General features: G+C 43.9%; 1 protein-coding gene across 2 annotated transcripts in view; it reads left to right on the forward strand.

Moving 5' to 3' along the window:
* The first annotated feature begins 213 nt into the window (after nt 1-213).
* Nucleotides 214-16,686, forward strand: part of Gabrb3 (gamma-aminobutyric acid type A receptor subunit beta3) — a 216,218-nt gene continuing 199,745 nt past the window's right edge. The window contains exons 1-3 of one of the 2 annotated variants that reach the window (XM_051174324.1): nt 214-364; nt 1,199-1,290; nt 1,493-1,560. In XM_051174324.1, coding sequence (XP_051030281.1) covers nt 285-364; nt 1,199-1,290; nt 1,493-1,560 — 240 coding nt within the window. In that variant the 5' untranslated portion in view covers nt 214-284. Of the gene's footprint in view, nt 365-882; nt 1,081-1,198; nt 1,291-1,492; nt 1,561-16,686 lie in introns of those variants that run through there. The other variant, XM_051174323.1, reaches the window with a different exon arrangement.

Consider the following 16,686-nt stretch of genomic DNA (forward strand, 5'->3'; position numbering starts at 1 on the left):
GTTAATTACGAATGCATTTATGTGTGCAGAAAAAAAAAATCAGCCTCACATGGTTGTGCAGGAGATACAGGGAAAGGCACCTTTTTTACATAGTCATATTTGATAAATAGATAATCGGGCCGCCATGCAAGGGGCTGGAAGATGGGTCAGGCGGGAAAGCCCGGGGGTGGGGGGTGGGAGTAGGGGCGGAGGGAGGCGGGGATCCCCACGTCGCCGTTGGTTCCTAGCTCAGTGACGGTGGAGTGGAGCAGATCTCACTCAGGTTAGGCTAGAGGAGCAACGCCATGTGCCCCGGGCTCCAGGCCCTGCTGCTGTCAATCTGGCTTTCCTGGACCCTGGGGATCCGAGGATCTGAGCCCAGCAGGTGAGGATGGGGCTTCCTCACAGCTCTGCAGTATGGCTCTTGACCAGGCAGCGAGCGCGCAGAGCTCCGTGGGTCTCCGGCAGAGCAGGGCGGGGTTGGAGGTGGAGGGTGGGATAGAGCTGGGGATGCTGAGCATTTCCCACGCCTCGGCTGCCCTCCGGTTGCATCTCAGGGTCCCATCCCTCCTCTAGGCTGTAGGGAGCTCAGGGTAGCTGACTCTGTGGCCCATCCCCCGCCTCGCCAGGCGCCACGTAGCCGTGGCCCTCGCCTGCATTGACCAGAGCGGATCTGCGGTCGCATGCCAGCTCCTCCCCGCGAGTCTCGAGCCCAGCAGCCGCTACACCGCAGCTGGAGAGGGTGTCCGGAGCCCCGCCGCGACCGCGGACACATAGGGGGCGGGTGCTGTTCTTGGCCGGCTCCGCCCCCGCCTCCGCCCGCCCAGCGCTGCCGCGCCAGGGCTCCTCCCTCCCGGTCCGCTCCTCCCCCCTGCTCTCCTCCTCCCCCTCCCCCTCCCCCTCCGCCTCCTCCGCTCTGGGCCAGCGCGGCGGCGGCGGTGGCAGCAGCAGCAGCAGCCCCGGCTGCGGGTCGCGACGGCGGCGGGGCGCCCCCTCCCCCGTGCCGGGGCGCGGCGAAGGGATGTGGGGCTTTGCGGGAGGAAGGCTTTTCGGCATCTTCTCGGCCCCGGTGCTGGTGGCGGTGGTTTGCTGCGCCCAGAGGTAGGGTCGCTGGTGGGTTGACGGGCAGCGGGCCGGGCGCGGGCTGGCGCGCTGTGTGCGCGCCGGGCGAACCACCGTTTGTTGACCCTCTTCTCTGTGCCCTGTGACCCTTTTTCAGCGTAAACGACCCCGGGAACATGTCCTTTGTGAAGGAGACAGTCGACAAGCTGTTGAAAGGCTACGACATTCGTCTGAGACCCGACTTCGGGGGTAAGTGGGGTGCGCGCGGCCGCTGCGGGAAGCGCGATCCTCTGTGCTGGCGGTCTGGGTGGAGAGGGAGGCGGGGGCGGCCTCCGCGGAGCTGCACCGGTGGGGTGGGGGTGGTCCTTTGCGAGTCCCCCCCCCATCCTCAGAGCCACCCGTAACCCCCTGCTGGAGCCTGCCTGATCACGGTGTGCTGCGCTTCCCGCAGGTCCCCCAGTCTGCGTGGGGATGAACATCGACATCGCCAGCATCGACATGGTTTCTGAAGTCAACATGGTGAGTGCCTGCTGCTTCCCCAAGCCGTCCCCGGCCCTCCCTGGCCGCCTGGGCCCGTACACGTCTCCCGTGCTGGGCTGGAGGCCTGAGCCGGCCTGAGCTTCCTGGTCCGCAGGGGAAGCCGCGCGCCCTGGCGCCAGGCTCTTGCTCGCCCCGCTCCCTGCACGCTCGTGGGCGCCGGGCCTGTCGCGGGGTCCTAGGCTGGCTCAGAGTCCCGGTCCTCAGCGCCGCCTGATGCATACAGCCTCTCAGGAGGGCTGTCACTTGGTCGCGAGGCTTCCTGAGCGCCTTTTCCCCTCCCTTAGCAACAGGCGCTGAGGGCTGTGAAGGGAGATTGGGTGTGGGGGCGGCTTACATTCCTAGGTGAAAGGTACTTAGGGTTTCCTTCGTGGTCATTTGGAAAGAGCTGCTGACCGAGGGAGAGAAGAACAAACGACTGTAGTTTGTGTCCTGAGGCTTCTAGGGTGGGTTTCCCGGGTCTCAGCCGCTGTTTTGAGGCCCGGTTTCCTCCACCGGGCGCTGTCCTAGGTGCTGACGGAGCCCTGCCCTGCGCTCTTTGAGGAGGCCTCCTTGCCAGGACTCTGGAAGGTTTGGCATTCCAGTGTCAGGGTTTATGCCTGTGCCGACAAGATCCAATATTCTGACCCGTGGAAATAGGAGGTCAGTATCCCCAGGTGCGGAGACAGTGCCCCCACCCCACATTAATGCGCCAAGAAGTCAGAAGCTAAGTGATGCCGTGAATTTATGAAACGTGTTGGTTGATTTTCTGTTTAGTGTCACTGTAGAAATCCTAGGAATGGGTGTTTGTAAACAATATATTTTTTTGGAAGCTATCGATTGGCAACTTTTTTCCTGCACATACAATGCTGAGAATGTGAGTGGCTATGCTTTCCTTATCAACGTGGTGAACGTTGGGATCACATGAACAAACTTGCTTTCAATTCATACTCTCTAGTGCCTCACTCCAGTGAGTTCTGACAGGTCTTGGCTAGAGTCGAACCTTGGGGTATTCACGCTGAAGAATAGTGCTTCAAATCATTTCAAAACAGGTGTTTTGTGGACGGTATTGTGAGAAACTTTTCAGCAAATTGTAGAGACTGAATACCTACAAGTAAATAAATGAGAGCAATTTCGTGTACTCGTGGATAAGATATACATTTAAATATATGCTATTTAGGGGTGTATAGGAAACACATTATACCAAATTTATTTTTATAATTAAAAATTTTTAAAAAAATAATGACATGAGGGACTTCTAAGTCAGTAGCATAGTGCACACCTACCCAACATTTGCCAAGTCCATACTTAGATTAACAGTACTGGTCTCCAGTGCCATAAAAAAGAAAGAGAAGTAACAAAGTAACAATGGTTTTTTTTTTCATTTGTTTTTTCTTTTTTTTTTTTTTTTTTTCTGTCCCTTTCCTCCAAAGTATAGCACTCAGGACACCTTTGTATTCGGGTAGTACAACATGAAGCATAGAAATACAGAAGGAACATGGCTTTAGTGCATTATGCACTTATTTCTAACTTTATAATATACTTTTGTTCAAAAGCTATGTTTTATGGTCTTAGGGTAACAAGTTAATATATTCAAGATCCACTCACTGCCTAAAAATTTTCAGTTGGGAATTTCAGATCTTGAGAAAACTAGTTGTGGTGAGTGTTTAGTGTGTCACTACGTCAGATGTCATTGCACTGGATGTCAAATGAAAGCAAAATGTGTTGAACGGTGCTTTAAGAACCCTACACAGCATTAAAATGAACAGAGGAAGGAGGGGAGGGTGGTAGTGTGGATCAGTGCATAGTTTATGACTTTGTTATCCAGCTGTTGTGGTATTAAGCTAATAGTTGATGCGCTTAACAATGTTGTTTATTTGTCTTAGTTCATGGTCTATGAGTGGGGGTATCCTAGTTTTTTTCTAGACTTAGTGACAGGTAAATTGAAAGTATAGGCCACAACATGGAACAGTTTTAAAGTGTATTAGAATAACTGTACACAGAATAGCCATAGTACATTCTTTCATGCCTCCTCATTTTGCAATCTTATGGGAGTACTTCTTCTGGCTCTGGAGCTACAAGTTTATTTTGAACGTAAATTAGGGCTTAGTTACATTGGAGAGCAAAGGCCCCTGGGTAGATATGATTGACAGCTGTGTGAAGTGTCTTCTTCCTCACAGAAGCAGATTAGTCAACACTGTACTGTAGAACACACATATACATGAGAGTTATGACATGTGACCTGTCATGAAAAAAGAACATCATATGTAGTAATGGTTTTTATTTTAGGGGTAACCCTTGCAGGAAACAGCAGAAAACATAGGCTTGAGATACCACAACAATCATTTGTTTTCGAAGTCACGCATTCAATTAAGAGCTTGCTTGATCACTGCGCAAAACCAATCGGGAATGAAGAAATAACGGCCAAACAATAAGTAGTCTAGGTTTAACCTTTGGGAATTGCAGCGGGTCTCACGAAGTGTGGGACATGGTAAGCCCCGCTAGAGCAGATGGCTGGCATGCAGAGTGAAGAGAAGGGGCAGAGAGAGAAGGGGAAAGTAAGGAGAGAGAGATGCTTTTGAGGTGGAAAGTTTCACAAAACAATGTAGAATTAAGCTGGACGTGGGCGTGGATTTGGACTGGTATCAGCAGTAGAGAATTGGTTAGGGGAAGAAAATGGCTAAGGTGAAAGTGGCCGCAAGAGCGGGATCAGAGTTGCGCAAATAACCAGAGACGCGAGAAACTCAAGGCAGAAGGCACACAAATTACCTAGGCCTTTCTGCACGATGCCAGAAATTTCACAGTGTAATTTGTGGGAATTTGCAAATGGACAGGAGTTGAGATGTGCTTTAAAGAGAATATCTTGATAATTAAAATTCAGAGAGAGCAATGTGGTAAGGCACAAGGGTGGTGGATAAATGATCATTAAAAAGCCATGTGTTTGTTGTAAATGTTCCTGAAGTTTCTACCCACATACATGCATGCATACACACATGTGTGTACACATATGCATATAAACACAGACATGCACGCGTGTATATGCACACAAATACACGTACACATAGTCACACGTATGCACACACACATATACCCACACAAACATCGGTTCACAGTGCTGGGAATGAGACTTAGGGCTGTGTGCCTCCTAGGCAAGCACTGTGACAGTGGGCTGCCTCGGCAGCCTCAGGGACATAGTTCTAAGGACACGCATTGAATTCAGTAAAAAAGCTCACACATCCTAGGAGATGTGGGAGAATGGAAAATACACTTGTTTGCGAGTTTTGAAGGCCATCGCTGCCTGTTTGTACCTGCTGGTAGACGTGTAGATGATGCTCCCAAGGAGCCTCTGGTGTCAGATAAACAAATATACACATTAGTGTATGGATGTGTTATCTGATCACTCTTTTCTGGTGTTTTGTGCAAGTAATTAGGAATAGATTCGGGTGCTTTAATACACAGAATTTTATTTTATTTATTTTGGTTTTTTTTTTTTGGCTTCCAGCTTTTTTGTAATGGCTCTTTTTATTTGGCTTGCCTGGTAGTGATCAGTCAGCATCATTTTCTTGACTTGTCTTGTTTCTCTTAACCATCTGCTTTAAAATTTTAAATATCCTGAAAATTATACATGGTGATATAAAGTTATTGAGATTTAGTGTGTTGATTTCTGAGAGATTTATATGTGTGAGAATATTTTCTGCCTAAGATTATGTTTGTGTCGTGATTTCATTGTTTAAATAGTGGTCCTTGTGTAAGAATCATGGCGAAAAGATAGGTGGACAGATGAGTAAATACAGGAAATGCAAGGAGCTGCTGAAAAATAAAACACATAGTTGGAGTATTTTAGATGAGACCTTTATATACTAAAATGGGTATTGATTTGTTAGTTCATAGCATAAGCTGCACATCTTACTTTCTCAATGTAAAACACTGGGGACATAAGGTAAGGTCAGAATTCTAGCAGTTCTAATACTATTTCAACCATTAACGCACCCTTCCTTATTCCACCAAAATGAACTCAATCCTAAAGCAAATGGAGCTGCAGGATCACTTTTCTTCCGTCCGGTTCCATGCACATACGAACCACCCTCCCAGTGCCTTTTTTCCTCATTGCTATTAGGCAGTCTTAGCTGGGGGCGAGGAAAAGGCTTATTCCATCTTACAGCTCTTAGGTCACGTTCTATTCCCGGGGAAAGTGAGGTCAGAACGTTCACACACAATGTTCCCACATTCACACATGTCCAGGCCAGGAACCTGGAGGCAGGAGCCGATGCATCTCTCCATGACCACTTACTCAGCCTTCATTTTATAGAACTGGAACCGCCAACCCAGGGGCAGCTCCCCACCCCCATAGTGAGCTGTATCCTCCCTTAACAACCATTGATTAAGAACATACATCGTAGTCCCAGGGAGAAATGTTCTCGATGAAGATCTGTCCTTCCCTGTTGACCCAAGCTTTTGTCAAGCTGACAAAACAAAACAAAAACTAGCAGGCAAGGCTACTGTTCTCAAGATTCTAGCTCTCTTGTGTTGCATTCTCTCCTCATAAACCCACTTGTATATGTCTAGGTGTTAAAAACAGCATACTGTAGAGGAACAAAGTTTGAGCCTTTTGGAGCCTCATTACTAAATAGACACATTCTTATTCAGGTACAAAGCAACATAGGGTAGAGAATCTCCAGAGGTACAATGGATTAGCTCGGGATACTTAGACAAAATCGACACAGGAGCATATACTAGTATTCACACACACTGTTTACATATTCACGTATGTCCATATACAGATGTTCACACGTTATCTTCACACATGCATATACTCAATCACACATTTACACATTACCTATACTATTAATTCATTTTTCTTGACATTTTTTTTCCCAGATGAGAAAAGAAAGAACAGAGATCTTCTGATTAGCATACTCTGGGATCAAGGGTTTGGGGAAATCGTTTGATAGTCCCTCTCTGACTTCAGAGACGCTTTGCTGTTGATGATCGCTGACTGAGCGCTTAGGGCAAACTTGCACTCTGCTGGTTTGCAAGCAGGAGGCTAACGTAGAAATAACCTAGGCCTAGCAGCTGTGGTGTCATGTCCACATCTGAACTCTGGTCCACTAGACTCACTGACCTCGTGCCTCAAGTGCACAGATGGATGCCAGCTCTATCACGGAGGGCTCTGCAATGAAAACCTTAGTCAAGACGCCGTGCAGTCCATATCAGAAATGTGTCTGTCTCTCGTCCTCCTCTACGGGCCTGAGCCACATTCAGGGATGTGTAAGGATTGTTTCTAGCAGTTCAAAGGTAGAGAGTGTGAGTGTGCATTCAGGGCAGAGTACATCTGGGGGGATGACTCAGCCAGGGAAAGTGTTGTGCTGACCCAGTTGGGGGTTGTAAAACTGCTCACCAGGAAGGCCCTATCAGGAAGGTCCACAGAGTGTGGCCGTGTTTGATTCCGGGTTGCTGCGTATGAAAGTATGGGTGTTCGTTGAGGCCATTACATTTCACTGCCGGTATGTTTCATGCCTAAGTCATGAACGAACATCAATGCCAGGCACTTATAAGAAAGCATAAATGAACTTAGGAAATAGATTACAGCAGCAGCCCCTTACATAACACACTTTATGAAGAGAGGCTTGTGTTTAATATTAGAATGAATGGTATAGGGAGCCCTAGGCAAATGCTTTTTGTCTTTCCCCCCAGGGAGGTTGTAAAGCTTGTGTTGTTAGATCTTTTTTTTTTTTTTTTTTTTTTTTAATGGATCTTATCCTCATTTTCCTGTTGTGAATGGCTTCCTTCGTGAGCCTGCTCAGGGAGCTCATGGTACCTTGCACGTAAATATTTAGCTTCGATCAATGCATGTTTAAAGAACAATTACGTCTCGCAGGAAATTCACAGAAATACAGTTTGTCCACACTCATGACCAGCTTCTGTCTCCAGCCTCCAAAAGCAAACCCTCCTCCTGTGTTTCCATCGATGACTGGAAACAGAAGCAGTTGGAAAAGTGACTCCTGCTGTTTACTCTCCTTGTCTTATGATTGTTCAAATGAAGAATGTCGCTTTCATAGACATTAAGAGAGAGGATACTTTCTTCAATTATATGCATGCAGACAGTAAAGGAACACAGGTTTCAGGGCATGAGTATACATGACTCTGAGAAAGAAAGGCTTAGGTCAGATTGCATACTTTGTGATTTCACATGTCAGGAGATTCGGAACTGGTACCTGACTTACCACAGTCTGGTATCTGCCACAGCATAGGTAACAGGCCTATCTTCTTTTTTTCACACAGATCTGTGTTTTATAATGTGCGCTGATCACTGTATTTTGGGGAGTAAATGAAGCACACGGGACAGTTGGAATATTTTGAAGTATAGAAGTGCAGGTTTATTTTTTATTCTTTTATCTTTTTGTTTTGCATTCTTCAAGTGTTATATCATATTGATCTTCAAACATGGCACTCAGCCTGATGACGTTTTAAAGGTACAGGTGCTCAGGATACAGCGGCACACATGTCTTGTGTAGCTAGCCTGGGGCCAGGTCCTCCTTCGTCCATGGTTTTCCCAGCTCATCTTACTAGAGAGCGACGCCCATGCTCTGCGCAGGGGTCAGTACAAGTGTCACCCTTGGCTAGGTTCTTCCTTTCTATTTGTCTAAGGAACCATAGTTTTTTTCTTTCCGACATCACAGTGTTGAACCTTATTGGCTGTTTCTCTTTGTCCATTAGACCACGCTCTGTGAGGCCGTGATGTGCCTGTGAGTAGTGCTTGCCTGTTGCCTATACTTGAGAGGTGCCCATTATATATCTGCTGGGAAAAAAATGATATGAATGAAAGCAAACAGATGAATGTATATAGTGCATGAATAGGTATGAACATTTCCAAGAAGATGTTTTTTATAGCTTGAAACTTGGGATTATGTGAGGAATCTTACAGACAAATATGCATGTAAATTTTTTTTTTTTTTTACTTCAGGAGATGTAATTTGGAATGCGTATAATTTTACTCACTATAATACTATAAGCTGCAAATAAAAATCTTCTGTAGCTGCTACCTCTGTCACCGGGGAGCTTTTATGCTGATTTCAAAGCAGAAGAGTAAAAGCTTGCACCCACTCCATAAAATTCAGCCTGTGTCAGGGTTGGTGTGGGTAATTCTGTTCCAATTACTGTGTTTTGACACAGAAGTTTTGTCCCTGCTTGGAAAGCACATGAGCTTTTCCATGCAGGCGAGGAGTTGAGATTGTGCCTTTTATAGATACTCCTTGGGCCACACTCCCTCCCCCACACCCCCCAACAGTGCTATCCAGAAATGTGATAGTTTTCAGTTGTTTGCTGAATTTTTTATGGCAGTGTACTTTAGGACCATTTATGTAAGCCATTAAGAAAATTATCTAACTGCAAAGTTTGGAAGGAAGGACGAAGATAGGTCCTATCTCTTTTTGATTTACTATGCTGTCAGCTCAAACCAGAGTCCAGCTGTGTCCTCTGGGGCTGGGATGTGGATTTGCCTTATTTGTGGGTTTGTAGATTGCATCATGGTGTAGAATCCATCACTAAGTGCTAGCTCTTGTATCTCTGCATCAAACACAACCACATTTAAAACAATCAAAATGTCAGTGTGAGTGATTCTCACATTCTGAAGAATAAGAATAAAATTAGATGTGGAAAAACAAAACAAAACAAAACAAAACAAAACCTCCCCCCTTAAAAGCCCTAATTTGTGCTTCTTTATTCATTTTGAAAGAGGATATAGATTCAATCACCACATACTTTATTTTACCCACATCTACGTTTTACTCAAAAAAGTAAAATTTAAAAGTGTGATGTTGGGAGGATTGACATATATTTAAATTAACAAATATTCTCTACATTGTTGTCAAATGTGAATTACACACACACACACACACACACACACACACACACACACACACACACTGCGCTCCACTGTCATTCTTGCTGTAAATACAAAAGTAAATATTTTTCCTGCTGTGAGTCAGGGTCTATGCATTTTCTGAAGATTTTTACATTAAAGGAATTCGTTTGGTGTAGGTGATGGTTATGGGTGATAGCTTCTGGACATGAAAACTAAGTATTTGTCTTCATGGGAAAATTTAAAACTACAAACAAAACACGATTTTGTTTCACAGTAACAGACTTTGGTGATGAGGGCTTGGTTGTTTATTTTAAGCCTCTGTATCTTCTTGAGAGTACTAAAGGAACAGCTTGCATGTTAGCAAACATGAATGTATAGAAAAATAAAAGCCCTCAAAAGCCTCTGGTCTAACCACACATTATCATTGTTGTCTTGGAGGTGCTGGGAACAAAACATAGGCCAAATTATGTCGAAGGCAAATACTGTATGCTGAGCTTCAACCCCAGCCCAACAGACTGTTTTTGAGAACAAAATTTGGCTCATTGTGACTGCTGGCTCGGCCTCTTTCCTGGAGAGAACAGAGCCCTGTGGATATTTAACTGGGACTGCACAGGGGGACAGGCTGACTCCAATGTTGCATCTCATAGAAAAGCTCCCTTCTGTCCTTGAACATGTTGGCATTTCATACCCAGATATCCTGACATTTATATGTTTTCAATGAGATGTTTGCCTATATCCCCAAAATGCAGGTGTTTGGGAGCTTTGTACCCAATGCAACAGTGTTGAAATGTGATCACATTTAAGAAGTGATCAATACCAATGCCACTGTGCTGGTATGACTTCCTGATGAAAGGGTGATCTTGACCCCTTCTGCCCTCTGTGGAATGACACAGCAGGAAAGCCTTTTCAGTTGACTTCACCATAGACTTCCTAGCCTCCTCCAACTGGGGAAAACTCTTCATTTTCATTTTAACTTACCAAGGCTCAGTTCTTTCATGAACTAAGACTCCATAATAAAATTATAATTTGTGTTATCTTTGCGTAAAATAAGATTCCATCTGGATAAAACCTTCTAGCAATATTAAAGTATTCTGGGAGAGAGTAATTAAAAAAAAACTGACTCCACAGGTTGACAAATTTTGGGTAGTTCTTTAAGCTGTGTGTACATGTTCATGGCAGTTGCTCAGAAAACAGATATATTTCTAGATTGTTCCACAAACATTAATACTGCCATAGGAGGGAAGTATTGCTTGTTTTAGCTAGAAAGTCCCTTGAGGGACTTGTGTATGGCTTAGGGGTTAACAAATCTTGGTGTGAGTGAGTGGGTAAATCAAAGTAGAAATGTAGATAGTCAAACATCTTAACTATGATGGTTTTTGATTTGGGGCACTTAGAAGCACAGAATATTGACTTGAAGCAGATTGAGGAGCTTGTGGAGTAGGCTCACTGGGTGGGAGCACTTTCTTGGTACACCTGAGGGGACCTCAGTGAGTTCCTGGCACGCAAGTGAACAATTGGGCATAGCTACACATGCGTGTAATCCACTGCCCCTGCCTATAACCTGGTACCGAGGGGCAAAAGCACTTGGATCCTGAGAGCTCACTTGCAGCCAACCTAGTTGAAACAGCAAGCTTTCAGGTCACTGAAAGGCTATGTTTTAGGGCAACAAGACCAGTAACAGATGACACCCAAAAATGCCATTTATCTGGCATCTGCTTGTACACACACATGCTCTTATAGTCACACTCACATGTACACACCATACCACATAAACACAGGCAAACACACATATAATCATAATAAAGAAGAAAAGATTTGTGACTGTGGGAATGGCTCCATCAACGAGGTATTGGCTATGCAAGCACAAGGCTGAGTTTGCACCCGTAGCACCCAAGCCAGACATGGTTGTATACATCTGTAACATCTGTAGAGCTTGTGAGGGCAGTAGGGATGGGGGAGGTGGATTGGAGACAGGAAGATCCCTGCCCATTGATCCCTGGATCGATGGACAGTGAGCCCAGCTAATTGAGTTCTTCAACAAGAGGCTCTGTCTCAGAAGTTAAAGTTAAGAGAAATAGATAAAATCACTTTATGTCAACCTCTGACTCTACACATATATCACATATGTGTATACACATAACAATCACACACACACACATACACACAGAGACAGTGTTCTTGTTTTGGAAAAACAATGCTCATCTATCTATCTATATCTATCTATCTATCTATCTATTGATTTATTGTCTGTCTGTCTGTCGGTCATCTATCTGTCTCTCTGTTGCCAATCTGTCTATCCATCTATCTATCTGGCATCTATGTACCTTCCTATCTGTTGTCAATCTATCCAGCATCTGTCAATCTGTTATCTGTTCAGCATCTAGCTGTGCAACTATCTTTCTCCTATGGTTTGCCTTAGTTACTGTTATATTGCATAGAAGTTCATTTTATGATTGAAAACTGACTGTCCACACTTGAGAATTTAGCTTATAAACTGAAAGTTTAATTGCATAGATGATTTTTTTTTCCCCACACACCAAAGAAGTTAACCCATAGAGTCTGTTGAAGGTTTAACTTGTAGGAGCATCTCTTTTGTGGAAACAGCTATCAGAGTATTTAGACCACAGAGAGTGGTTTGTAAAAACTTGGACAAACCCTTCCTTTACAGCTCTTTATTACCTTGCTTTGTTGCTGTGAGTAAATACCTGAGACGGAGCTTAGGGAGAGAAGGGTTTAGTTTGCCTTAGTTCTGATCTAGCCATTTGTGGTGCTGAAAGCTTGGAGGCAGGGCTGTGAGCCACGTTGCTTTGGCAACCAGGAAGCAGAGATCTGGCTTTGCTGTAAAGCTTCAAGTGGGCTGTGGATGTGTCTTCTGTAGCCAAAAACACCTTTCTGTTATTTGTCTAAGAAAGCTAAATTTTGAGAGTATAAAATTGTCCATATTCGGGTTTAAGAATTGACATATGTTCAGCTATTGTTTCCTTTTTGAATACTTTGTGGCATTTTAGCAATTTCATAAATTTTTGCATGGACTTCACAAATATATACCAAAGAGAAGAGGGCACAAGCTTGGCCACTGTCAAGTGCGCAGTATGATGAGACTGCTTTTAAAGATGACAGTTGAGATGCAGGGGACAGAGCTAGACTGGATGAGGCTCTGGGTCCACAGCAGGGAGTTTAGACTTAAAAGATGGAATTTCTATATCGAGTCATCTGCAAAGATACAATTACGGTTTGCCCTGTTGTAGTTTTTGCTGATGCCTGACCTCAATACGTAAGAATTTCACGTAAAACAAACAAACAAAAAAAAAAAGCCAACTTCATGAATTGTAGTGAGTAAGGATGAATATGTTGGATTCCCTGCACTATAGCGAAACGATAAAGTAACACTGTTGGCTTTTGTAAGCCACTTAATTCTGTGAAAGGAGGAATACGGATGTGCAGTTTCTTACATAACTCCGAGTCCACCCATTTCAGATTGTGTAAATCAATGCACGGTGTGGCTCACGTTTGGAAGTTGTGATTGATTCCACCAAAATCATAACAAGTTAAATATTTCAAAGTGTTGGGCTTTTATTTTCCCCCCTATCGTATATGAAGGGGGGAATTCCTTCCAATAATGGATTGTGGTGTCTGCTGAGAAGTATTGCAGCTTCCCTGTGACACCACAGCATTGTCCTGGAGTGGTAGATCACGTGTGTGCCACCAGCCAATTTTTCCTATTCTCTGTCTGCTCTTGCAAAGTTCAGACATTCAAAGATGCAAACATCTTCTTCTAAGTTGAATAGAGTTAGCACAGATAGAGAATTAGCAACACTCTGAAAGCCTGGGCGGGCGCAGAGCACAGCCTGGATTACTTACTGCAATAAAAGGGGAAGGACCAGTCAAAGTGGCATATGTCCTTCAAGGCTTCTCCAATGCTGGCCTGGATGATAGTTTTCTCTTTTTAAGAGATAAGCAATGGTTATCTTTCCTGCTAGCTTCTCTTTCTTTTTCAGGTTGAGCACTTTAAGAGGATTTCTCTCAGCATGTTTTTTTTTTTTTCTTTTGCACTTCTTGATTTCAAAACATCTGAAAAAGGTTCTTTTCTTCTCCAGTATCCCCAGAAGAGAACATAAGAATTTCACAACCAAAGGCTGACAGCAACACAGGCATCTATTAGCTGACACTTTATTTCCTGATGTACATCCCACCCACTTTTGTTGCAATCCAAACTCTATTCTGAAATGCTGCACAGAGAGAAGACTGGGAATGTGCCACCCTCTAGTGCTAAGGACACTGGCCACTTAACCAGTGGAGGGCCTTGCAGCCAGTCTCCCATGTTAGTGAAATGTTTCTTGTGTGAACTATTACAATTGTGGGAGCGTTTCTAGGGCACAGCGCTTTTATGGAGATTTTTGTTGGACTGCTATTTTCATTAAAACCAAAATTCAAATCCACTAATGGACACAACAATAGCCTGAAATAGTAAACACGGTAATAGAATCTCATCATCCTGACAGGGGAGCCTTTTGAGATGGTAGAAAGTTGGAGTATAAGGGACTGGTTTTTAAATATGTGGGAAGGACACTATTGTTGATGCTTCAGACTGTAACAGTATAAATATAATCACAGATTTTGAAAAGTCCCAGGCATGTCAAAGGACCTTCAGTTTGTAGGTTACCACCAGAGCTAGCTGGAAGGAGGCAAAGTAGTGAACTTTTTTCCATTGCAACTTCCAAAGTAGGTAATGCAGCTTAGTGATGGTGTCTTGTATTACTGGGCATTAGTTCATTTGTGCTGCTGTCCTGTGTCCCCTCGCACTGTCTTTCTCCTTCATCCCCAAATACTTGAGATTTAGAAGATGGCTCGACTCATGCATAAGTAAACCGAGCCATCAACACAAATAAAGCCAGCTTTTGATTGACCATGTTTTGTAGTGTATGACCAGTTAAGGGCCCCTGTATAAGTTAGCCCATATCACTTTACAGGCACAGCACTGCTAAGAACTCAAGGTCCAACATTGTTATTGAGGAAACTCATGAAGAGCACGCTCACGTGTGAGCTCAGACGTGAGCAGATCATTGGTGAGTTAAGGAGTCTGTGGGGAGTCAATCATGATTAATTCACAACAGATGCAGGTTGTGGTTACAGTGATTGAAGGTGTCAAGAGTAGAAGGACATGTCAGTGCTGGCCTGGGTGAGATGTGTAGTCAGCCATTACTAATAGCATTTCTGCAAAGCATCTTGGGGAAAATAGATAAGGCCACAGACTAAGCAGCTTTTAGAAAACACATATTTATTCCCGCAGATATGTAGCTGGGAAATATGACAGATTCAGTGCCTGGTGAGGTGTTCCTAGTTCACAGATAGAGACTCATGGGTTCCTCACGTGCAGAGGGACCAGAGCCCCTGGGGCATGTCTTCAGATGGCACTTACTCCAAACGATATAGCAAGGGTGCATGTGTTATCTTAACACTCTTAAGGCTGAGGCAGGAGCATCATGAGTTCTAAGCCAGCCTGGACTGTCTAGTTAGAACCTGTCTAAAAGAAAGGTGTGTGTTGGGGCTGTGTTAATTTCAACCATGGGGAATGCCATCATGACCTAAAAACCTTTACAATACCTCATGGCCCCTAACTGACATTTGGAGACCCTGGTATTTACCTACAAACATGAGGACAGAGGATATAGCATTTACTTCCAGAAGACTGGATGGGCATAGAAATGATTTGAGTTACAGATGAAATGAACATTGAAAAAAAAAGATAGCAAAATTATTGTGACAGGAATTTTGTTTGATTCATTACTTAGAATATTAGGATACCTTGCCAGACTTAATTAGAAAATAGAATTACACTTGTCTTTTAGTATCCATGAGGGATCACTTCAAGGAACCCTGCAGCTTCTGGAATCTAGGGTTGTGCCTCAAATCCTTCATACAGAACACCGTATTATATGCATGTGGCATGTGCATGTCTAGCCATATACTTTGGTAATGCCCAGTGTGCTGTATTTATTTGAAGTGTGTGGTCTGGAACTCCAAGTCCTCGGAGTGAGGGATAGCATGTCTATATTTCTTATAGAAAGTAACACATTGCAGGTGTCGCTACATGATTGCTACTCTGTATTGTTCAGGGGATACTGACAGGAAGGAGAATCTCTGTATTTTGTTTCAGGTGAGATTTTTGCTTTTCCTGAGCAGTTTCTTGTCTATGTTCGGTGGAATCCATAGATGTAAACCCCGTGGTTGCAGGGAATGGATTAGTTTGTATTACACAAAATAATTAAATTCCTTTTATTTCTGTTCTTCCTGGATTTTATCCTTGACGAAAATGAAACCAGGAGGATGCTGTTGCCATGGTGCTGTTGTCCTATGGGCAACTACTTCAGGTACATGATCTCCAAGACAGTGACGGCCCCAAAGGAGCATGTGCTGCATGGCTTGGTGACATGCCTGGCACATGTTAGTTGGAGGGAAACAGGAGACTGGGTAGATCAAAGGGCAGGCAGGACTTCTCTCTTATCTGGGGTGGAACTTTGCAGACTCGAGCACTCACACAGCTTTTTTTTAGTACATAATGCCATATAGAACATTACAATGAATTACATGTTACTTTTTTGTTGTTGTATTTTTGTGTTCCATTTTTCCTGTTTTGGAGACAGAGTCTTGCTTTGGTAGCCCAGATAGGCCTCAAACTCTTGATCCTCCTACATCCGAGGTCCTCCTACACTCCACGTCATGCCAGGTTTCCAGACCGTTTAACACCGTGTCGAGCATAGGAACTTTTCATTGCAGACGAAAATGCCTACCCAGTAGGAGTTTGAATACTTACTATGCCTGCACTACTTCTACAAAATCATTTTCATTATTTTCCAAAACTAAAAGAGCTTTGTCTCTCTCCCAAAGGGGGGAAAAAAAGAATAATAGAAAAGTATAATTGCATGCTTTAATTTTTTTGTGTATATGTAACAGACGCATATCACTGATAAACATATAATGTATACATATATATGTGTGTGTATATATATATATACACACACATACATACATACAGATTATCATCACTCATGCGTTCAATGCTATAGATAATTTGAGACTACTAGGTATTTTTTGCATAGGTTAAGAGCTATATACCAATGTCTTGCATATCCAAGTAATATATTTTACTTATTTATTTAATTTTAAATTACATTTACTTACTTATTGGTGTGGTTGTTTTTGTGAGGGGGTGGGTATGCACATGGTGGGGGGGGGTCAGAGGATTACTAGTGGGAGTTGGTTTC

Source organism: Phodopus roborovskii, unplaced genomic scaffold (assembly GCF_943737965.1).
Source record: "Phodopus roborovskii unplaced genomic scaffold, PHOROB, whole genome shotgun sequence".
In the NCBI taxonomy this organism is placed as follows: Eukaryota; Metazoa; Chordata; class Mammalia; order Rodentia; family Cricetidae; genus Phodopus; species Phodopus roborovskii.